The sequence below is a fragment of the Ixodes scapularis genome, unplaced genomic scaffold, assembly GCF_016920785.2.
Source record: "Ixodes scapularis isolate PalLabHiFi unplaced genomic scaffold, ASM1692078v2 PGA_scaffold11__112_contigs__length_91849675, whole genome shotgun sequence".
Lineage (NCBI taxonomy): Eukaryota > Metazoa > Arthropoda > Arachnida > Ixodida > Ixodidae > Ixodes > Ixodes scapularis.
The window spans coordinates 3,861,765-3,885,721 of record NW_024609837.1 but is presented as its reverse complement, the minus strand read 5'-3'; the positions used below and the strand labels follow the sequence as shown (position 1 = coordinate 3,885,721).

Here is a 23,957-nt window from a genome sequence, read left to right as displayed (position 1 = left end):
AAACATGGCGACCGACCCGCTCTGGCAGCGCGATCTCAACTCGGCGTTGCGGCGACGTTCTGCGTAGTGCGCTAGAACAAAGCAGCGGCCCGGAAATGCGCCACAAATGGAAACGCATGTTTCTGGGCCTCATCTGCGTCAACCTGTTTTCGGTGTTCCTTATGTGGACGTCGCTACTGGACAGCAAATGCCCCTGCTCGCACGACGAATCGAGCGACTCCGCAGCCGCGCCGGCGTCGGCGCCTCCCAAATCTCGGATCCGTCAAATGGGCCGCATTAAATCGCCCGACGCGTCGTCCCTCGAAGACGACATCGCCGGTCGCAACGTGGCCATCCAGTCGCCGCTCGACAATATCTACAACCTGCCCAACACGCTGCTAACTTTGGTCTTGCGGGAGTTCGAACCCTTCGAGCACGACTTGATCGAGACCGTGCGCTCGTTTCATACGGTATTTCCTCGAATGCCGATCGTGGTGTTCGCCGACGGCGTACCTTACCCGCCGATCCGTTTTCCCGCCGACGAGTTCGGGCTCAACGTGAGCGTCGTCTCGCTCGCCAAGGACCCTAGTTTACCGGCGAACGCGACGCGGCTTAGCAGTTACATCAAGACCGACATGGTGATGTTCGCGCCGGACTCGGTACGGATGACGCAGCCGGCGATAGTGACTACGATGGTGAAGCACGTTTATAAGCACCCCGGCGATATGGTGGCGGTGCGGGTTGCCGGCGAAAAGAGGCACTGTCTGCTGCTCGACGTCAATCTCAAGGAGTGGACGCTGGTGTACAGGAAGGCTGCGAAGAAAGCGGAGTCGAGGTGCGACGCGTTCGCCGAGCGCCACCTGCTCCTGGCCAAGTCCAGCCTGGTGCTCGGACTGAGCGATCCGATGCTGAGGCCATTCCCGCAGGCCTTGCACGTCCAGACGGCGCTGCGGGGCGCTAAGGCGAGTATGGGCGATGGTGGTCGCGTCCCAGCGCCTTTCTCGAAGCAGCAGCGCTTGTTGCGGTAGTTGCACTGATGTTCAGGTTCACACTTCCGAGTTTGACATGTATCCGCCCCTTTTCGTCTGGCTAGAAACTCAGTGGTGCAGGCTCCGGTTCACATATATTTCCTAATTTTTTACTCATCATGCTTTACTCATAAGAGTAAATTAAAGGGGCTCAAAGCACTTTTAGAGATCCTTGTTTTATTGTCATAACTCAATCTGTGAGCTCTAATCATCCTAAACTACCCAAAATTACATTCCAGCCATTTTGCAAATTGATAAAATGATCAAAGTCCCCAACACTTACCGTCCTCGCAAAACGACAGATGGCACTACCGAAGCTTGCCGAATATGGTCGAACAACGGACGGCGCTTGTCAGTCACTCGCGAGAGATGGGTGCCCGCGTGGACGAGCAGCCTACCAGTCCCACTTGTCCACGCGGGAACTCGTCGCTCGCCAGCGGCTGGCACGCGCCGTCTGTCGTTCGACCATGTTTGGCAAGGTTCGGTAGCGCCATCTGGTGTTCTGCGCCGACGGTAAGTGTCAGGGACTTTGGTCACTTTTTCTCATGTGCAAATCGGCCGCGCATGAATGTAATTCTGGGTTTTTAGAGTTTGTAGATTGAGTTAAGACCATAAAATGGGAACCTCAGAAAGCGCTTTCGTGCCCCTTCAAGTGTGACAGTGCTATGGAGAGCGCAAGTTTGTCTGCTTCTTTTGAAGGAGTTGCAGTGACATCAGAACGTCAAGGCATGATTGGCTTTGATTGAAGGATAGTGGGTAGAACTCAAGGCAGCTTGCTTTGAGGTCTGCCCACTATCCTACGATCAAAGCCAATCAAAACTTGGCGTCGTTCTGATGTCACCACAACCCCTTTCAAAAGAAGCAGACGAACATGCCCTCTGCACAAGTGGCCATTTCCAGAAGATGACTGGAAGTGGTTGGGGGCTAATTGCACACTGGGGCTACCATGTTTCCTCTCCCCGCATTTTCCCCCTTTCCATCGAGGGCAATCCTCCTTGCGCTCGCTCCTTCCATGCCATGTCCTCCCCCGCTGCTATTTTCATGCAAGGCGCGTGTACACGCGCGCCAATGCCTGCAGGGTCGTACTTGTTTGCTTTTGAATGCGCGGACTAGAGCATTTCTTTTTTAAATATGAAAATAGTTGTGTTTTTAGACATGAAGAAACTAGCGTTTGTGCACCTTTATTGGTGTTCTAGAGCACGGGAAGACGTCTCGATCGGCAAACGTAATAACACGAGCAGTTGGAGTCACTGGGGTGTGAAGACAAGCTTTTTCAAATCCCACTGAACAGAGACGAGTAAAAAAAATGCCACCGTAGTCTTGAGTATTTTGGAACATCGACATACACTGCAAAAATATATTCCATTTACCTGATTAGTGCAGCGAGTGTTGAGAGCAGGCACACAATAGAATGCACCTCTTCCTGTGTGTAAATAGACAGTTTTAGTGGATTGTATGCTAGGACTGCATTGCTAGCGGGAGCTCGTACCATCGCTTTAAGAATGGATTGAGCACGTGCCCGCAAGGCTCGCAGTCCTTAGTGTATGCTCTACTAGAATTTTCTAGTATCTTGAACGAAGTGCATTTGCAGACTCGGCATCGCACGAGTTAGGCAAATAAAAGACAGCACAATGCTTGCAAACCGAGGACTCTTCGGTATTTTTTAGCATTATTGCTCGTTTTGCCAAACCAGCAGCTTGGTTTACTTCATACGCATTTTATGACCATCAAAAACTACCTGCAACTGTGCGCATGTGCACGGAGGAATATGCGACATCTGCCATTTGTGCGCCTCGTGCATTTAACTACCCATCAAATACACTCATCTCCCTCGAAGGCAGTCGAAAGTTTTCAGATTGATCCAAAAAAGCCAATGTCTTCGTTGTACAAAAAAAAAAAAAAAGTTGCGGTTGGGTTGTAAGCAACCGAGCTACCACCATACCTTGCACGAAAATGGCGCCGGTTCAGAGCAGATCACCGAATCGTGCAGGATCATGGGAAGTTCACGTGTCGTGCCCCATCCAATTGAAGCGAGGGAGAAGACACATATTTAGAGGGAAAGGGCATGGGCAAGGAGGAATTTCTCTTCCCCATTTCATACAATAGTGTGTGCTACATTTCAGTAAAGTAGAAAGATTTTAGAAGGGAGAACACTCTGGTGCCACCTATTAGCTAGCCCTGGAAACCTTTCGATCAGCATATATGATAATTTCTTATACATAGTTCTTTCACCGTAAGCTTAAGATAATTATGACAATGAATGTATAGTTGTACACTAGTCGGAAGTGTTCCTGGGCGACCTGATGGTGCCGATAGCTGGTTCCAATGTCTTCTTGTTATATACAATGCAGTCAATCAGACTCAAATGCAAATGTGCAAGCCAGTCTTAGTTGGCAGTACATACCACGACAAAAGAGGTGTGTTTCCTTCCACACGCAGATCCACATCATAGACGACTATGTGGCCCAGAACGGCCGCACGCTCTTCACAACGAGCCACAACCGCGACAAGCTGCGGGCCGCCACAACGGCGCGGCAGGCTCAGCTCTACGAAGAGTTCGGCATCAAGAAAGTCCACCTTCCAGGCGGAGAAATTGAGTGGCACGGCTGCGACCGCTCCACGCCACGTTGCTTCGCCACGGTTGTCGACGAGACGCCGGACTATCTCTACCGCGGCCGCTGGACGCCGCCGTGTTGTCTCGAGAACCTGCGGCGCACCGCCCGCCACGTCTTCGCCATCCTCGAGAGGTGTAAGGTCCGCTACTGGCTCGAAGGAGGCAGTCTCCTCGGCGCCGCGCGCAACCATGACATCATTCCGTGGGACTACGACGTTGACGTCGGGGTGTACGCGGAAGACGTGGAGAAGTGCGAGTGGCTGCGGAATGCGCGGCGCCAATCCATCGTGGACGCCGACGGGTTCGTCTGGGAAAAAGCCGTCGAGGGTGACTTTTTCCGCGTCCAGTACAGCCGGTCGAACCGCGTCCACGTCGACATCTTTCCGTTCCGCGCGAAAGAGGGCGGGATCATGACGAAGGACACGTGGTTCCCGACGCACCCGCAGGACTGCGAGTTTCCAGAGAGATTCCTGAAGCCGCTAACGACGATCCTGTTCGTAGGCGTGTTCGCGTCGGCGCCCAATAACGTCACGGAGTTTCTGGAGTTTAAGTTTGGGAAGGGGGTGCTGAAGAAGCCCCAGTATCCCAATCCGGCACTGCTGGCGTACCCCAAAACGCGATGAGTTGCCATTCTTTTTAAGACGAGTGCATCTTTTTGTTTAGAAAGGAAAACACTCCCCGTTAGATGGAAGATGGCTAAAGTGGCGAAACGGCTATGTCTTGCCAACCGTTCTGAGGATGGAAGGCATCAAGTTGGTCTGGAGGTTACGCACCTTTCCAGCGTTTCTCCCGCGTGAAAGATGACGTTGAGCTGTGGATGCATGTGCGTCGTCTGATATTCTGCGGAGCAGAGCCGCTGCGCAAGCTGGGGACATGTTCCACAGGCCAGTAGACAATGACGGCAGTGTGTAGAAGACTGGGACGGTGTACACTTGATTTCCGAAGCTGTGTGCAACACTGCAGGAGGCACGGGTGGGTGTTCATTGCTGTGGAAAGTGCTTGTCGTCTGTAAGGGCTTGAGTACACAGGGCAAGTTGCAGAGCAGAATTTTCACACCTGTGCCTTTGACAGTGTGCACACAACTTGCAGTGTGGAGCACAGTCACCATAATATACCCTGGTTCATACTGGGCATGATTTATCTATGCCCAAACTTTGAGTACTAGCTGAATACGACGAGAAAAAGTATTGGTACGCATAATTTTTTGGGGTTACTAGTGGGATAGAACTGGTCTCTTCGGCAAGTTTCAGCAAGCTCGCTCAACTGATGCTGAGCAATCGAGCCGAGATATATCAGTACCGAGACAGACATTCTTAGATGGCTCATGTGCCTGACAAGTGCCAAAACAAAGCGAGCAGAAAGGTTGAAATGCCTGTACAGATGTCTACTTCAGCTTTCACGTGGCAGCAACAAGATGAGGTACTATTTGATGACAGGGCCATGGGAGCAGCTCTTGGATCTTGTCAGGTGTGCGGACTTGTCAATGATGACAGTATCATTCCATGTAGGGGTGGTGTGCCCTCGCGAACAGTGGTAAGGACCAAGGCTGGTTTTGTGTGTTTGGTAGTTCTCACCAGCAGTCACCAAAATATGCAGGTGTTATGAGGCCATCTCGTGAGCTACCCAAAACTGATCCTGAAGCATGAATTTATGACCATGACGAATTTATGACCAAGTTACTCAAAGATGAAAATAGCTTCTTTATTTGCCATTATTTTGTTTTGCACTGTGATAACTATGTTTTTCTAGCCTTGACTTGCAAAGTTAGTCTGAAAAGACCAGTTGGAAAGCTGCAGTCCTTATGTTTGTGCAGGAGGCAGCGTAGGCTACCACAAAACCATTTTTTCTCCCCGTCAATAATGGTTCCACGTATGTACTTCAGATGTTTGTTACTATTATCACCATCATTTTACATTTTCAACAATTGATGTGCTGCTCTAGAATGCCAACCCTTGTGAGATATTATGTTTTATTTAATTAATTTATTTTGTTTAAACCTATTATAGTTTCGTCTATTTATTTCTAGGTATTGAATAAAAAAAAAATAAAAAAACTAAGGACAGCTTTTTTCTGGAGCATCAACCATTGATTCGGATTGTAGAAAATATGTCCTGGTAGCTTTGTTGAGCATGTGTTGTTTTCCTCCCAAGCCATGCAAGCGTGATTGCTTGCGAGTCAGACACGCTACCTAGTCGGCCATGGTTATACCAATAATGGTATACCTATTAACAAGAGTAAAGCAACAATTCTAATGTGCAAAAAAGCGTCATAGGCACGCGGATTTTTTTTTTCCTTTTCTTTACCTTGCTTTGCACGACAGACGAAATATTTAGCAAGAAAATTTCTCACCTGTGAATGCTGCAAAAGAAATCCTGTCGTTGCACAGCGTTTATCCAGTGTCCGCAAGTCTTTGTCATGACATTAACAGGCACACCTCATATTCATTGTTGGGACGACACTTTCGTATGAGGCATCGCGATCACATCATAACATTCTAAAGACCGCACCGAAACACAAAAAGGCCGTAAGAAAAGCAAAACCACCCGCACTAAGAGACAGCACTAGAATGAACGACGCGTCAGCGAGATGCCCGCTGGTCAGCATGTCTCTGCATGTCACAGAATGCAGGACGCATGACAATGGAGCCAAGGTCGGGATGTGACGATCCCCTGAGCCTTTTACAAACTTCCGATTGAAGTGCTCGAGGCCTTCCTCAGTTGTTTGGCGAGCTGGATGTGCGGTTGCTGCTCTGCTTTTTCTGCTTGCAGTATTTGGTGAATGCACTAAAGTTGTGCAAGTTTCGGTAGAAAGTGGCGCACCAGCAAACACACTTCCGTAAGGCTCCTAGCCTTGATTCTAACCTTGCTGCCTAGCCTCACACGTTGAGGAGGGGAGAAACGAAAATGTGTAAATAATTCATTATTATTATTAACCATTTTGTAGCGGATCATGGTGGTCGCTTTCAAAAATCCCGCTCTACATTAAATATTGGCCTTAAACATAGGTGGCGCTGGTTAACGCCTCAGAAAACTGATGCTCCCATTTGTAGCCTGTGGGCAACGTTGCTTGTGGGTAATAAATTGAACTTTTTTTTTCTTGCAATTTGTTGCTTGTATATATAACTTGCGTTAAAAAAAATTACGTTATTTAGTTCTAAGTTTTAGAACCGAACTTGTAGAACTGGTGGTACGGGTGGTACGGGGGTACTGCTGTCGAGGATAAAATCTGTCTGCATGACCGGCGACTAGAGAAAACTTCGGCGCGCACTTTATTGGATGAAATTTGGTGACGTCACGACCAATGGGAGCACGGAAACAGACGCGGTCTCCTCAACGCCCGGAGAAACATCGGAAACATCGTGCCTGACGAACCGTCGTCGAACGAAAGGAGAGTGGTTTGAGTTTTCCTGTGATGTGATCTCTATGTGTGTTCGTTCCACGCGTCCGAGCTGTTTCTTCGTTTCAGATCTATTTTGCGCCGCTGCCTACATTGTTTGAGCCTGCGTTCACGATTAAAACAACCATCGCAGAAAGCTGAAAGCCCGCCGAAGAACGGCTGACTTGCGAGCTAAACCTAATTCAACAAAACCATTTGATCAGACAGAATAATGTGCTTGACCTTACATTTCATGGCAACAAAGAACTGCGCTGTCTGTCTTCGTCCCTACATGTTTTATTCTTTCCTGTTTTTCAAATCTTTACAAACCCGCGTCCAATCGAATGCCCCGATCACAACAAATAGTTGGTCGTGCTCCGATGGCCCTTATCATCAGCCGGTAAGGCAGTTACGTTTTTCGTTTCTATATTTTGACCCAAGTAACGTCATATTCTCAAACTGTGAAATTCTATCGCCACCTCTAGTTTCACATTCTGGTGCACCGTGCACTTGCAGCTTCCTGCACCCCTGCGAGGTTTCCTGCGATCGTACCCTGTATATTATGGATTTCTCGCCGCACGCGAGTGCTCTCGAAGGCGTGCTATACACTCTGTAACATAGGTTGTGTGCCAAGAAGGCACAGGCGCGAGCACAAAAGCGCCCTTTTTGCACGAGCAGCCGTGCAAAAAGAACGTTCTGCGGAGCTACGCCCTCGCACCCGTGCCTCTGCTGCACACAACTTATTAATAAGCGATTATTAATAACCGAGCCGTTCTCGTTTTTGTTTTGCATATTACTGTGAAAGAAGTGTCATTGTTGTTTTCTTCTCAAACAAAACTCACACGCTAGACAGAAGCAAACAGATAGGAGTCTGCACATTTACACCCTTTTCTCCCTTGTGCGACAGGTTATAGCTGGTCACGATTCAACACCGTTTCTTTTGAAGCTGATGGGCACCACAAGGCGTGAAAGAGGTGACTTGCAGCTTTGCCAAGGCAGCAGCAAGACACTACAAGCCTTCGCATTAACTGGCTAGCCAGTGCCGCTCTCTTCTGAACAGCACTGCGTGCCATGCAGAGGGTTTGTGCAAGCTCGCTGGGTGGCGACGCTAGCCACGGTAAGTGCATCCTATGCCGCTTTCTTTTAGGGATATATGTGGCTTGCAGGCCATGTCGTGCATGTGCCACCCGAGGGACAGCAGTGCCAGTGGCAAGGCTGTGCTGATGGTAATCACCACAGCACTGTGTTTTCATTCAATAACTACTGAAAAGGAACCAAGTACTTCCAAGAGATTTTCGGTTGTGCTTTGATGAACTCCAGCTCGCTTATGAACAGGTGGATGGCACAGCTGGCTTTTCCTAATGGACTTGATGTCCGTGTTAACAATGCAACCAGACTTCCTTTTAGTTTGTGGCGTTTTTTCCGTTGTGGGTGACTAGCATTGCAGTAGAGAAATATGCACAATAGTGTAATGTTTGCATTAGTTACCTAAATTAGTGGCGGGAATAACTGACCTACATTTCCACCGACTGCATTTCTCGGAGGAATAGCCTGGACTACATAGCTCGCTGCACTATGTCCTTCCTCCTTAGCCTGTACAACTCGGCATCTTTTCCTGATTGTCTTATGTGGCTGCTTCTGTGTTTGCCTAGGCACTCGGTTGAAATAGTGAAAGCTGTCTGCATCGCACATAACTGCCATGAAAGCCAGTGTGGACGTAGCTGGGGTAGCCCCCAATATGGTTTCTCTAGCTCGACACAAGTAATGTTCCTACCACTGTCGTGTATGATGCCAATCCAAGACAGACAGAAACTTCCGGAGCTGAGCGATGTGCTCAAAGCTATGGCTGTGACAGTTGGTACCAAGTCATCTCTTTCTTCATCGTCATCTTCACTCTCACTGCTGCGCTTTGCTGGCGTTACTTCCTGTACTATGTCCTCTAATGAGTCATCACGACAAACACTCACATCATTGTCAAGACTAGCATATTCCGCCAGCTCGGCAATCACATTATGTGCTTCAAGGCCAGAAAGCATGATGCCAGTGAGCTGGTCCTCATCCTCGATGTCGTCTTGGTCATCATTGCTAGTCTTGAAGCACATAATGTGAACGCTGTTTTCCGCTAATGTGTGCCCCCTTGAGCCCCGTTGAGTGTGCTTCTTTATGAGCACCGGTGCACTGCGGAGAAACAACACTCATGAAAGCAAGCTCCGCAGGTATTGCTTCTCTGCGGTGCACCGGTGCTCAGAGAGAAGCATACTCAACAGGGCCGCAAGTACTAAAGTATGAATTAAAGGAGTCATGAAACGCTTTTCCAACTTTTTCCTGTTTAGCTTTCCTCTTCAACTCATAAATCGCGCATTCTACCAAACAGTTCAAGAAGATGGAAACGGGGCAGTCCCCTCTTGCTCGGACTCTCGTTTGAGTACCGGGACACAGCCATTGTCCCCCTAGAAGATTAGCCCGTCGCTCAAAATTCAGACAAAAGTTGCTTTCCCCACCTCAATCACCCCGAAGCTGACAGTGCTGCGGAAGCTACGTGCTTGTTGGGCCAGCCACATTTTTGCCACATGATCACGCTCTCTCGCGCATACCCACGCGCAGAGAATGAGGTCAGGTGATGAAAGGGAGGCGGCTGAATGTCCGGCAAGCACGTAGCTTCCACCACAATGTCAGCTTAGGGGTGAAGGGATTAAGTGAGGTTCGGTGCCGTGTGACGTGCGTTTGGACCTGGTGATGCGCTGGGGGGGGGGCTTTGCAACGCGCTACGGGGACCGCAGATGTATCACAGTGAAAAGGCAGAGAGCTTACGAAGGGAAGGAGTTACGAAATAGTTCCTTGTGTTTTCGAATTTTCGTACCGAAAATCAGGCTTTTGACTTTCTACCTTTTTTCTTCTGGCCCACTGAACGATGTGTTATTAGTAAAATCTCAATATAAATTGATTTATTCCAGCCAAAATTTGTTTCATGGGCCCTTTAAGCAAAAGTGCCGTTTGAATTAAGTGGCTTATAAATACATTAAAAACATAGCGGGACAACCAAAATTTTCAAGTCTGTTTGAATTAACCGGAAGTACGAAATATCAGTTTGAATTATCACAAACCTATTGTATCAATTACTTTCTGCAGCAACTTTGCACTTAAAATTGCAATAAAGTGATTTTTAGGCTAAATTCATTTTTCTGGACTGCTTGATTATTCTGAGCTTTGCGCGACCCCTTCATGTTCCGAAATATTGGTCAGTGACTGTAAAACTTAAACACAATGGTTACACACCACAGGTCCCGAGGACCATGACATCAATGAGCTGGCTTTCACCTTGTCCAAGGCAGCAGCGGAACACTATGGGCGGCACCCTGGGTCACTGCACCGGCCGGCTCATGGATGCCGTTTTGTACCCTGCACGGCACTGCGTGTGGCTAAACTGGCCAAGCAGAGGGTCATCGCATGACTTTTATGAGGCGTCGCTAGCCATTGTAAGTATATTTTTTGACACTCATGTCTGGTGATGTACTTTGGTGCTGTACAACAGAACACATTTGGTGGCAGTTCAGTCTTGCCAATTAGGCCATTTTGAAACGGAACACATTTAGTGGTGGCTGGGTTAGGTTTCCTGGCTCGGCAATCTTGCAGCAGTGTCTAGACTCGGCACAAACCTTTTTTTACTTCACTGTCAGCGCTAGTGTAATCTCTGCAATGCTGTCAAAGCAACTTCTGCACGCGAACAAGATGCAAGACGAAGCCACATGCTCGTGCCCAGTGTATGATTACATGTATACATGGGCACTCGTGCCCATGCGTACCTACTCGCAATGTGGAGCGAGTTCGTTTTGGCCGACACTCCATGCGTTGATATTTGCGTAGTATATATTTTTTTTTGTTATAAATGGCACGTCTTGGCTGTTGATGCCACGGAGCACGTTGCCACTTGAAGCAATAGACCCTTTGCAAAACTCCCAAAAGGCTGCGCGCACCGCGCGATGAATAATGGGAGCCCTCGGTACGCTCCTCCCGCTACCACGTGATTACATGGCATACGCGAGCAGGTGCAGGTTACCACGGCAACAACTTTTGAACAGCCGAGTCGGGCGAGCGACAAGCCAACGGCTGCCCCTTTCTCATTTCTCTCTCTTGTACCAACGCTTCGTCGAAACCTGCCACAGTTGCGGCGCTCCATCACTCAATTTTTGCAGACTATATTACGTTATGGACAGCACAAGGAAACCCCGGACAAATCGAAGAAACACTTCAACGGGACTGTGATGCGGTCGAAGTCTACACCTCCACAATAGGACTCACCTTATCTCCGTCCAAAACTTAACTACTGGTCACATCCTCCAAGAGAGGACCCGACCCCGACCGAAAACTCATCAAAATCAAGCTACAGGACAAGGGAATTCAACAAGTTGATCAAATCAAAATTCTAGGAGTAGTATTCCCATTCAACGGTAAACCAGAAGGATCACTCAACCGCCTTCACGCCCAAATCAATCAGATCGCACACCTGATACAACGGACCACAAATCACAGAACCGGACTCAAAAAGCATAATCTACTCCATATCATCGACGCCTTTGTCATATCTCGTCTCCTATACACACTACCGTACCTCACGACAACATGTACCCAAATCAGAAAGCTCGAAGCCAGTCTTCGTAAACTGTATCGACTCGCCTTGGGAGTGCCGCGCTACACGTCCAGCGAACGCCTTCTCAACACGGGAACTTTCAACACCATTACAGAGCGCACACAAATGCACAAAGACGGGTAGATATTACGACTCTACCTCAAACCAAGGGCAAACAATTATGCAGACACTAGATATCAGCACGGACTCACTTCCCCCAGTCCCCATACCTCCCCCTCCGTAAAAAAGCGCCAACCCAAATGTTATAGTGGAAGCACTACCGAAAAACATGAACCCCCACAACAACCCTGAGACACGAAAACTCCGCGCCAAAGCCCACGAAAAGCGAATACGGTACCTACATGAGACGGATCACGATATGTATTTTGCTGATGCCAGTCACCAGGTCATGCATGGCAAAATAGCTTACGTTAAAGGGCAACTCCGCTCAATTTTGAAAAATTTAGGCTTACATGTGATTCCATTTCACAAAGCACTACTAAACAGCTCTACGTCTTCGGATTTGCGAAATGTGGAATATTATTTGTGTAATCCTAAATTAAACAACAGCTGATACCGAAACCGAAACTTTGGTTGCGTCGGGCAACATTGGTCTCACGTCGTCAGAGTCATGGCCACGTCACGTCGAATCACGTGGTCTTGTGACGTTTGGGGGGGCGAGGGACAGGACACGCGACGCGGGCAGGTTGCTTCGCATGGCGTGGACGGGGATGGCCCGGGGGAGAGGGGGAAGGGGAGAAGACGAAAGAGAAGGGGAGCGGAGAAACAGATTGATAAGCACGCAGGGCAACGCAAACTAGCGCATCCACGTTACGGTAATCACGTGGACGCCGTTCAGCCAACACCGGGAGGAGAAACTCATGATGTCATCGTTCAATTTCGCTCCGAGAAGTAAAAACAAACGAAACGTGAGAATGATGTAGTCATGCCTCTGACATAGTGGCTCATTGTCGGCTACTCGAACTCCGTGGCATTGACTGCGCTGATGATTGCGCCCCCCGCCGCATGCTAGAGTTGGCAGATTTCGGCCACTTGGCTCACTTGAAGGTTTGCTGGCCAGTTTAATAAATATATAGACGGAATCAGATCGTAATATTTGACGTGGGGTCTTCCTATATGATACTGAAGAGGGCTACATAGTTTTCTACATATCGAAAATGAAGCGGAGTTGCCCTTTAACACACGCGCTAATACACATTACTCCGAAACCTTCACAAAACCCCCAACGATCGACGATTTGGAAGAATACGAAACTACACCGACAACACCTTACACTTAAAACGGATAACCTAGTCTGTGAAATACATGTCCGCTACCCGGACAAAAAGTTCCGCCTCGTATGGAGGCCTGGCCACCAAGGCGTGGAGGGTAATGAGACAGCCCATCGTCTCACCCTCGAAAACTCCCCGGGTCCCGTCTCGTCATGGCCAGCTATCTACTCGGTAGGCGCAACAAGGAACGCTCGCAGAGCCCTGCGGAAGTCGTGGTTAAAAGAACAACGTGAAGAGCGGACCATTTACCCTCACCCTCCAAAGACCATGTCTAGGCAACAATCCTCCCTCGTCAGGCAAGCCCAGACCAACTCTCTTCCATCGCACTACATCTTCCACCACATCTACAAACGACCCGATTCCCCCACCTGCCCAAATTGCGGAGAATACCCTTCCATCCCTCATACCTACTGGTCTCGTAACCCACCCACCCTTCCCCCGACCCTCTCACACATCATTTCTTGGGAGGAATGGCTGGCTCTACCCATGGGCACCGACATACCCACCGCACTAGAAGTACTAATTAATCACTCCAGTCCCCTTGCGGAATCCATCCGCGAGACGTGCGCCAAACGGACCGTCCGGACCAGGACGTAGGCCCTTACACAAAGTAAAGTTTTGCTTGCTTGCTTGCAGTGCAAAATAAGTGGATTCAGTGACACTTCAGTTACGACGAATAACGTATTCAAATAAGCTCACCTGTCGCAATGCCTTTACGCTGTTACAGATACAGTACGCCGCCAATGACAAACGACTTGGCGGATGGGCCGGATGGCTGCAACGGCTGCTGGCGGTAGCTGCCGGGACACGTGGGCAGTCGCAAAGGTGCAACGAGAAAGCGCGTGATCTGTACCGAGGGTTCCCGAAATTCCCTGCCGTCGTGGCGCTGTACGTTTGGCAAGGGGTCTATTCTTCCGCTCTTGGCCTCTCCAGTTTTACCTTGCAAAGTCGTTACAGTGTCTGCTTTATTTTTTTGCGGTATTTCCCGTGTGTCGACGTGTGCGGTATTTCCCGTGTGCCGAAATATTTTTTAAACTGACGTTCGCTCAAGTGAGAGTTTACTGTATACTCGACTACTGTGCGTTGCCCCAGAGCCGTAAATGTAGAGTTTGGCCATTCGTTGGGAAGTATAGGAGACAAATGAGGAGGCGCCATTGGCCGAAAGCGGACTGGGCGTGTTCCAGGGCGTCTTCAGAAATTTGAATGTGACCAACCAGAAGCCGGAAATAATACCCTGGCGGTGGTCGCGAGAAACAAACCTGATAACTGCATTGGAGTAACTCTCAATGGCTGAAAATATGGTACACGGGATGTTTCAATCACGTTAATCCAAAAAGATGGTGGAAGAGTGCGACTAGCGGAACGATCGACATAATCCTTACGCCAAGCACCCAGGGCCGGGAATCTGCTGTCCGAACGGTCACACTCTGTCCGCGCAAAACAGAGTTGCGCGGCGCATTCGTTTCTTACATCTTTCTGCATAATCATGATCAAAACAACACATGCACCCTATTTTCAACCACGAAGAGTTACTACGCTTCACTCTTGCGCGCTTATTAAAACCATATACGAACATAGACTTTTGATCAGAACGGTTTGCCGCTACCACCGCTAGGGGATTCTTTTCGGCTTCTGGTTGGTCAAGAGAGCATGCCAAGCCAAGCTCTGCGTTGCCCTACATGTTCGGATAACATACTGTTTCTGTTCACCTGGTAGGCACTTTCATTCTCTACATACACCGTAGGTTGAAAATGCCCTGAATCATAGATCAAGCCTTGCAAGATGGAACTTCTCTTTAGGCCCAGTGCCCGGATCAAGTCTTGTCCCCCATCCCCTCAGGTCTTTCTGTCATATAAATTGTTGGTATTTCTTAAGACAGTGGGCATCGCCTGCCGACCACATCTTACAGTCGAATCTTGTTAGTTTGAACCCGAGGGGGACCAAAACATTGTACGAGTTTAAATTACCGGAAGTTTCCTCTCTAGAAACATATAGGATGGGACATGCATGTTAGCTTGAATTATTTGAGAGTTTGAATTAAGAGGGCTTGACCTAATGAGGTTCCACTGTACAAAGAGTGTGGTTAATCCAAGGTTCAGATTACTCTGAAATATGTCGGGTGATTACTGAAAGGTTAAGATACAAAACTTTTGGTAGAAAGGAAATGAATCTCCTCAGTTTTTAATTTTTCTCGCCACTTTAACTGCTAGGCATGCTATGTCTGAAGTTTTTCAGAAGATCATGGCATCGGTCTCCGCCCATTTACATTTGGAAAGAAGTGCTACCGGCAATAAGGGCTACAAAGTTTTCTTTGTGTTTGAAGTTATGTATGCTAGTGTGTATCACTTGTTTCTCTTGTGCTACCTTTGCGCAAGCTTGCCAGCGTGCTTGCCCGGCGAGTGAGGAAGAGCTAAACTCAACTGGACGTGGTGTGCTATCTTTTACACGAACTCTGTATTCCTATAGACCTTTTCATTTCGGCAGTTACCGGACTGGTGGACACGGGGCACTGACACACATGGTGCCATAGAATGGCTTTAGTTTGGTTGGTTTTTTGGTTTCAGCGGGCTCACGGCTGTGTTATGTGCGATAAGAGACAAACCCGCCAATCGAAGTCTTGTCTTCTAGTATATAATTTGTGAAATAAAATTAAATCGTGCAAGAGAATTGGCCTCCAGCAAGCTTGGCTCAGTCAAATGCCAGGTACCCCTTCATGGATTGGTGTAGACAGATGTTATTTGTTTGAACATGTACTAGTGATTCAAAACTATCAATAAATTTACTATCAATACTATTGATAGTTTTGCACCACTAGAGCGAACACAGATGCCGCACCGCCGCTCACCTCCCTTCCTCCTCTCCACCCAAACTCCCGTCTTCATCATCACTGAAAGTTGAACCAAGTTGGGATGGTAAGTGCTTGGGCTAGTTGGTGTCTCATTTGAAAAAATAAAGTGAGAAAAAGAAGAGAGCGACGCAAACTACTAGTGTCGCAAGACTATCGATAGTAAACCGTTGACAGTACTATCGATAGGTTTACGATAGTCGACTATTGATAGTACTATCCATAGCTTTTCGACAGTCGACTATTGATAGTAGTGTCTAGTTCTTCGATAGTCAACTATCGATAGTTTTTTTGCTATCGTGTCAGATTTCTGGCTACTTTCGCTACAATTGATAGTTTTGCATCACTAACAGGTACGCTCTTTCAGCGGCGTCGAGGGTAAATCCGGCATCGACATCGCCGCACCCGAGCGATTTCCATGATGATGGTCTCTTTTCAGCGTCGTGCATTATGTGCCTCAGGCACTTTTGCCAGGCACTCAAGTTTTCTTCGACACGTTTTTCACCCCGGGAGGCAACCCTGTGTGTCTAAATAAATTATCTGTAGTTTATTTAAATTCACAAATAGATCAAACAAATGTTTCTACTACAATCATGATTCCCCCCCCCCTATAAGCAAAAGTAACTTTTGGATTCGTTATGAAGGCAGAGCACGATGCTTTCAAGAAACAGTGACTACTTGCATTGTCTATATTTGCAGCCTTCTTTAAGATCGTAAATGTGTAAATATACCTTGTGCTTCTTATTGCACAACTAACGCTTAAGCAAATTTCCAGTGTCATAAATAATTGGCCTCTCAACCCTTGTCTGACTTGGGGACCTCTCCATACTCTATGTGCGCCAGTGCTAACGCTGATTCTTTTCCCCGATGGTGCATATATAAAATAATGTGCAGAAGTTGCACGCATAATGATGGCATGCAGTTAGGTAGTAAATATAAGTATCAGACAACACTTCACAAAGCAAGACAAAATAAAAAAATTGGGGCTCCTATTCACTGTAAAGACAGTTAGTTGGCCAGCGAAGCTGTGGTATCACCTGCAACGATTGCCCACTGCACTATACCAAAACGTTTTTTTGTAAAGACCCTTTTCTTTGCAAATGCCACCAGGCGGTGCTCCAGTTTGACGTCCCAGCAAACTTCCGATTCACAGAAAGAATGAACAAAACCCACCTTGACACAGCTGCCTGAAATGTCGATGAAATGTTTAACCACCAATTCTTCAGGTCAACTCCCAAACAAAAAAAACCCAAGAAATGAGAGATGCTGTAAACGACTTATTTTTTGCGGGCTCAATATTTCGCAATTCACGTTAAAGCTGAAGTTTTGGAATAATTCGCGGGTTCTAATTTTCGCGATGCGGTGGAATCTCCATATAGATTCCAATGTATTTACGTTCTACCAGAATCGTTCGCGTGACCTATTTTCTACGAAATGTAGGCGGTTTGCAAAATTTAAGTCCTTTACAGTATGTTAATAAGTTTCGAATATTTTGTAAACAAACTTTCCTCCTCCAAGACATTAAATTGTACAGGCGAATGCCCTCATTAAATCTCCCACTTTGTTGTCCATGTAGCATTTATCCTTTCTAGCATGGGTGACATAAGCAAGCTCGACAGACTTGCAAAGACTGTGCGATCAGAAGTCGCTTGGGACGCAAGCAGCAATTCATGTTCGTAAACAGCGAAAGGGCCTATGTGAAAGACTGTATGGTGCCGTTACCACGGCAACTTATGAAACCGCAATTTTTACCGAGAGACGCATGCGGGGAGCACTATGTGTTTCACATTGTGCACGCCTAATTTATCATGTGGTTCCGACACTTGTAGTTTTTTTATTGAAAACTACAAGTGTCAAAACTACACGATAGAAGACAAGGAGCGCACAATGCTTTTCTGTCCACTACTGTTCTGTTGACAGACACAAAAGAAAACTTACCAACGAGTCAGATACAGCTTCGCTGTAAAATTGCGGTAAAACTCAACGAAAAAACAAATGCAACATGTTTGCGAAGGGGAGGGAGGAGCGACGATTTGAAGCCACCTTATGGCGGCTATGTGACATGATTTCAAGATGGCAGCACCCATGTGAGAGGGTGAAAAAAATATAGAATTTTAGAAATAAATTGAAGGGATGCCATAAAACCACTTGCAGGGGGAATTGAATAGCTTGGGAGCCCAAGCTACTGTTGCATTGGTAGGAGACTACATTTGGAAGATGGAGTGGCGGTAGCTGGCTTCAATCGCTGTGTTGGCATGTGCATCTGTTGACATTTGGTGACCATAGCAAGCAGAATTTATTGTCCAGGAAGAGACTGGTGTGGCGAGATCAGGTGCATGCTTGCACTCTTTTGCAGTGCTTTTTAATAAGGCCGCAGGACATGAACATAGAGTAGAGTTCTCAATAAGGACAATGTGGATGGCTGATATTTTCCACCACCCAATATTTTGACAAGCCTTGCATGAAAAACATTTTTTTTTTTTTTTTTACCTGGAACATGGTGCTGAAGTATCAAACTGCCTCTGATGTTGTGAATGAAAAAAGATGCCACCAGAACATCCCTGTGCTAATAGTCGCCGACAAGATGAGAAACGCAGGGCATCTCTTAGCGCCCAGCCTCCAGCAAGCACTTGTTGCCTTTTCTCATGCTCTGTCTGCGTGTGTGTTATGGAGGCTCGCAAGATGCCAAAGCATTGCCGAATGTAGGAGGCTCCTCCCTACAATTCTTGTTGTCCTACATTTAGTCCTTCAGGTCAGTACAAAAACATACAAGTCCATTCAACACCCGAACACGATTTGGGCGATATGTTAGATATAGTCCCTAACGGAATGAGAACGTCTGGGCGTGTCTTACAAATGCCCGGGCTTGAAGCATTGCCAAAAGTAGGAAGCTTCTCCCTACCGTCCTCATCTTGCGAGTTGCTAGAGTTATTAAACCATTTTAAATGTAGCAATGCTACACCATACAATAAAGGTTTTTACAAAAGCAATTTCTGGTTGATCTTATCAAAAGCTTGCTATAAATCGAAATAAATATCGACTTGCTTCCAAGAAAGAAATGGCACCGTGTATTCAAGTGTGCAGAAACTAATTTCTAAATCTGGGGATATGCATGCTTCAATGATGGGGCAAACAAAATCAGTGCTGTTCTTAACAATAAAAGAAGATAAATCTGGACCCAAAAACAGCCTAGCTTCAATTTCTTTATTGCTTTCAACATTTCGGAGTCAACTTCCTTGATTGCTGAAATGTTAGTCAATATTAATGAAAAAAAAAGATGTGCTTTTATTGACCAACGTGTGAACGTTGTAAAAACATTTTTAGCAAACAGATCTCCAACAATATCTGGACCCGCTTAGCAATGGTAGAAATGTGTGTACATATGTTCTTAGATCTAGGTCAGTTGACAAGCTTCGGAAAACGCCCGACGCCTTTTCGCGGCGCATCCGCTTAATGGCACCTGCTACACGATTGGCCCGTCATATGGACAGATCCGGTGAAACGTTGGATGCACATTACCTGCGGCGGAAAATGACTTTATTACAATAACACAATACCTTACAATAAACATAAGGTCTTCACAATACTTAATGCAAAAAGAGCGTCGTTCAAAAAATGTTCTCTGTTGACCATGGAGGCATTGACGCTGTGGCGCTAGGAATGTCATCTACCTATACCTGCTTGCGTGCCAGCAACAGAGAACTGTTTTCGAACGCTGCTTTTCTGTGGAGCTTGTCAACTGATAGATCTAAGAATGTTGGCATGTAGGGCCTGAGTGGAGGCACCTATTTTCTCAAGCACCAGTTTAGAAACCCTCATTTTATTGAATCCTTTCAAAAAGACACACAGTTTAGAGAAAATGGCAACAAACTTGCTTTTCGCAAATTCAGGAAAACGCAATTCATCGAACTCGACTGCTTGCTCTGCCTTGGCCGACGGTAAAGCCGAGCCAGTCAGCGAATCGCTCGCTTGGGTGGCCAGCACATTCAGAGTATGAGAGACATGTTTTGTGCATGTCACAACCCTGCCGTTTTTGCAATTACATTCTGCCTGGTTTACAGCCTAAGAGAGACGAACGAGTGCTCGAAGCATAGGCAAACACGCATCAGTGAATCACGCTAGCATTCAGGGGCTTCCAGATTTGCTTATGCCAATTGAATAGATTCACTAAATGGCCATCCTTTTTCAATAACTGATGTTGCTGTAAACTGGGCTTCGATAAAATGGTCCCGTTCTCGAAAACATGCTTCTATGGAATTGTATTCGGTCAACTGTCGTAGACCTCTGCACGAGTGAAACTGAGCAGTAGTTGTAGGTGCAGCACATTCTGTAAGCATAAAATAAAGGCACACAGCCAAACAAAGCACCTCAGTGATGCCTAGCAGACCAGCAAACATAAATATTTAACAATGGGTACTATTCTGTTTCATATCTCCAACATTACCGGCTGCGTCTGGACCGAAGCTGAAACGAAGTATAGATTGTTGACAGCTGCCCCGCAAGGATGCTTTCCGGACATGCGGAAACATCTCAACACAAGCGCTATCCACCCCTGCTTAACCACATGTTCTTTACGAACATAACTCGGCTTCCTAGCGATATTTTAGAACGCCATAAGTTAAAGAATATTTTCAAAACAGTAAAAGCCTATCTTGCAATTGCGCAACATAAACAAAACAGTGCAGGTAGAGCTGCATGGGCATTTTCTACTTATCCGGATTCATACAAAATATGATTGTCGTTAGCAAACTTTTAGGTAATGAAAACAGGAAAATGAACAAAAGTGTGTGATGGGTTTGGAAGGGAAAAAAACGTGGACAAAAGGCAAACACAAGCAATTTAGAACAGACGAGACGACCCACCGTGCTAATGCTACAGTGAACTAGACTAATGCTGAACAGACGAAACGACCCACCGAGCTAATGCTCTGTAGGAACAATCTCAACATTAAATACTACTTTCTGTACAAATACAAGATACCCACGATATTACGCGATAAATAGCCACCAAAATTAACGTACCGATTGGGCAGTGCTGATCGTAAATCAAGTAAATCGCCGAAGTCGCAGAACGTTCACGAAACAAAACGGCCATCTTGGGCAATGGATGGATGGATGCTACTGGCTATACCCTTTGTATCGGGCGGTAGCTTGCGCCACCTAGCCTACGTCTAATAAAGACAAACATTTGATTCCCCCGCCCTTCTAAGCCAATTTTCTCTCCCCCCCCCTCCTAACTATCACCAGGTAGTGCGGGATATCGCCAGGCTGACCTTTGGGGGATCGGGCAAAAAAACTAAAAACATCACCCCCCGCCTCTTCCCCCCGGCGAGGGAGTCGCCAATTTTCCTCTGGTCAAACCTTGTCGGCGTTACCCCTGCACCCAACCCACTGGGGGACAGGGTTGAGACTTTGGGCCTGAGCCACGCGGGAGGGAGTCCCAATTTTCCTCTGTCCCGCCTGTCCCCAGCTGTGCTAGTTAGTTGTGCATCATTCAATTTTCCCTAGATAATTTCCACCAATCTTCTAACCGCCTCTTTGTTATTGTGATCCTCTTCTCCTCCGTCCTCCCATCGTCGCCAGCAAAGCCCAGGGCCCCGGCCAAACCCGTCACACCCTCAGGAGGGGCAGGACGAAGCCTCGTGCACCTTAAAACTAGGTGCTCAAGTGTCTCACTCTCATCACGGCATGCAGCGCATAATGTGTCTATCTCCTGAAATTTAGCCCTATACGTCTTCGTCCTCAAAACTCCCGTTCTCGCCTCGAAAAGTAAAGAACTTCCCAGCGAGTTGTCAAACACATTTTCCTTTCGTATGTCCTTTTTTTGTGACCTGTAAACCGTTAGAGTCGATTTTTCCTGCATTCTTCCCTCCCACATTTTCCTCTCTGCCTCTTTCACTCCCTTTTTCACTGAAGTAGTCTGCTCAGCCCCATCATTAGTGAGTAGGTATTTAAATGTAAGCTTTCGGGTTCGGTTTGTCCATTTTGTGTTTATGCTTTTCATGTATAAATACTTGTACACCTTACGTGCCCATCTCGTATCATCCATTTCAGTCAACCTTTGTTCAAATTTCAACTTACTGATTGCTTCCCTGCTCTCAAAAGACGACCAGCCCATGTCCCCCTGCACTCCCTCATTTGGTGTGTTTCCATGTGCTCCCAGTGCCAATCTGCCTACGCTTCTTTGCCGAATTTCTAATCCTGATTGAACCTCTGATTTCATGCAGAGCACCCCATTGCCAAAAGACAGTCCAGGTACCATCACTCCTTTCCATATACCCCTGACCACTTCATATCTATTATAGTTCCATAGTGCCTTGAGCTTCATAATAGATGAATTTCTTTTCCCTTTTCTAATTATATTCTCCTCATGTTCTTCTAGATATTTCTTTCCCTCATTGAACCAGACTCCCAGATATTTGTATTTTTCTACATGGTCTATTAAAATGTCTTGTATCCGCAGGGGTCCCCTCTTTTCATCATTAAACATCATTACTCCAGATTTGTCGCTACTAAAGCTCATGCCCAAGATGTCCCCTTCCTCTCCACACATGCCGGCTAGTTCCTGTAACATATCCTGGTTGTCTGCCATAAGTAATATGTCGTCCGCATACATCAATCCTGGTATTACCTGTCTTACCTTTCTCCCTCCTTCCATATAACTCACATCAAAACCTAAGTTGCTCTGCTCTAATTTCTTTTCCATTTCCCTGAGATATATCATGAAGAGCAGAGGCGACAGTGGACAACCCTGCCGGAGCCCTCTTTTTATTGCTGCGGGTTGTGTAATTTCTGCTTCCCATGTTATAACTACCTTATTGTCTGTGTACACCTGCTGCAGAAACCTAACCAAATTTGCATCCAAATTATACTCTTTCAGCCGACCCCAAAGTATTTCCTGGCTCACATTATCGTATGCTCCCTTGATGTCCAAATAAGCTAACCACAACGGAGTTTGGTTCTTGATTGCTATTTCTATACATTGGGTGGTGACGAATAAGTTATCTTCCAGTCTTCTATCTCTTCGGAATCCATTTTGAAGCTCACCCAGTATTTGCGTATCTTCTGCCCATTCCTGCATTTTCTGCTTTACAATCTGCATAGCTAATCTGTAAAGAACTGAGGTTACCGTTATCGGGCGATATGACTTAATGCTGTCTTTGTTTCCTTTGCCTTTATATATTAGTCTCATTCTACTTAGTTTCCAATCATTGGGTACTTCTCCTTTCATAATTGCTTGATTAATCACCTGCCGTAACTTCAATTTGCTTGTTTTTCCTAGTGTCTTTATGAGTTCCATGGGTATGTTGTCGGGGCCTGTTGCTGTACCTGCTGGAACCTTACTTTCTGCCTGCAAATAAAAATAGTGATGGTGATAGCGATGTGTGTTCTGTAAAAACTCCGAGGACAAATGTAGTCAATGTTTTTTCTTTAAATTTATGTATGGCACCTGCAAACGCTCTGGAAAACATACTTCACCTAGCAAAACTTCATTAAAATCATGGTGACAAAATAGTCTAAAGTTTAGGCATTTAGACGTGTTGAAATACACTTGGCAATGTCTATGTGGAGTGCAAGTTCGTCCGTTTCTTTTGCAGGTGTTGGGGTGATGTCAGAATGCAGAGCTCCGATTGAAGGATAGTGGGTAGACCTGAAGGCAGCTAGCATAGTGTACCCACCATCCTTCAATCAGAGCTTGGCATTTCGACGTCACTACAACCCCTGCAAAAAAAAAAAAGCAGAAGAACCTGCACTCCGCATAAACCTTTTCTCAGTAATTAAATGCAAACAGAACAGACCTGGGAACCCTTCTTGCTGATAGCCTTTCCTTGAAAGTGTGAATGGTCAAAAGTCAATGCCATGATAAGCTGAAATACTTCGGACATAGCATGCTAAGGTGGCAAGAAAAATTAAACGGGGATAGCTATCTTCTTTTCATTAAACTTTTTGGAGCTTCATCTTTTGTATAATTAGTGTCGTATAAAGAAGACAAAGTCTGGCGGCATGCGAGACGGTGAGCTGGCTGGGCCACGCGTGAGGGTTCGAGATGCGCATGACTGGCAGATACGCTTAAGATTCGATAAAGGACCCACGGGTATTGGTTCGCGGCCCCGGGCTTTGACCTTTCTCTCGCCTTGGAACACGACATGGTGGCAGCAGTGGGATACTGAACAATCCTCCATCGTTTCTCGGGACCT

The 23,957-nt window shown here is 46.7% G+C and overlaps 1 protein-coding gene across 1 annotated transcript; it reads left to right on the top strand.

The window, feature by feature from the left end:
* Positions 1-4: 4 nt before the first annotated feature.
* LOC115329401 (fukutin-related protein) lies at positions 5-4,747 on the top strand. The gene is made up of 2 exons (XM_029990994.4): positions 5-941; positions 3,447-4,747. The coding sequence occupies exons 1-2, from the start codon at positions 96-98 to the stop codon at positions 4,242-4,244; spliced, it is 1,644 nt and encodes a 547-aa protein (XP_029846854.2). The 5' UTR covers positions 5-95; the 3' UTR covers positions 4,245-4,747.
* Positions 4,748-23,957: the final 19,210 nt, after the last annotated feature.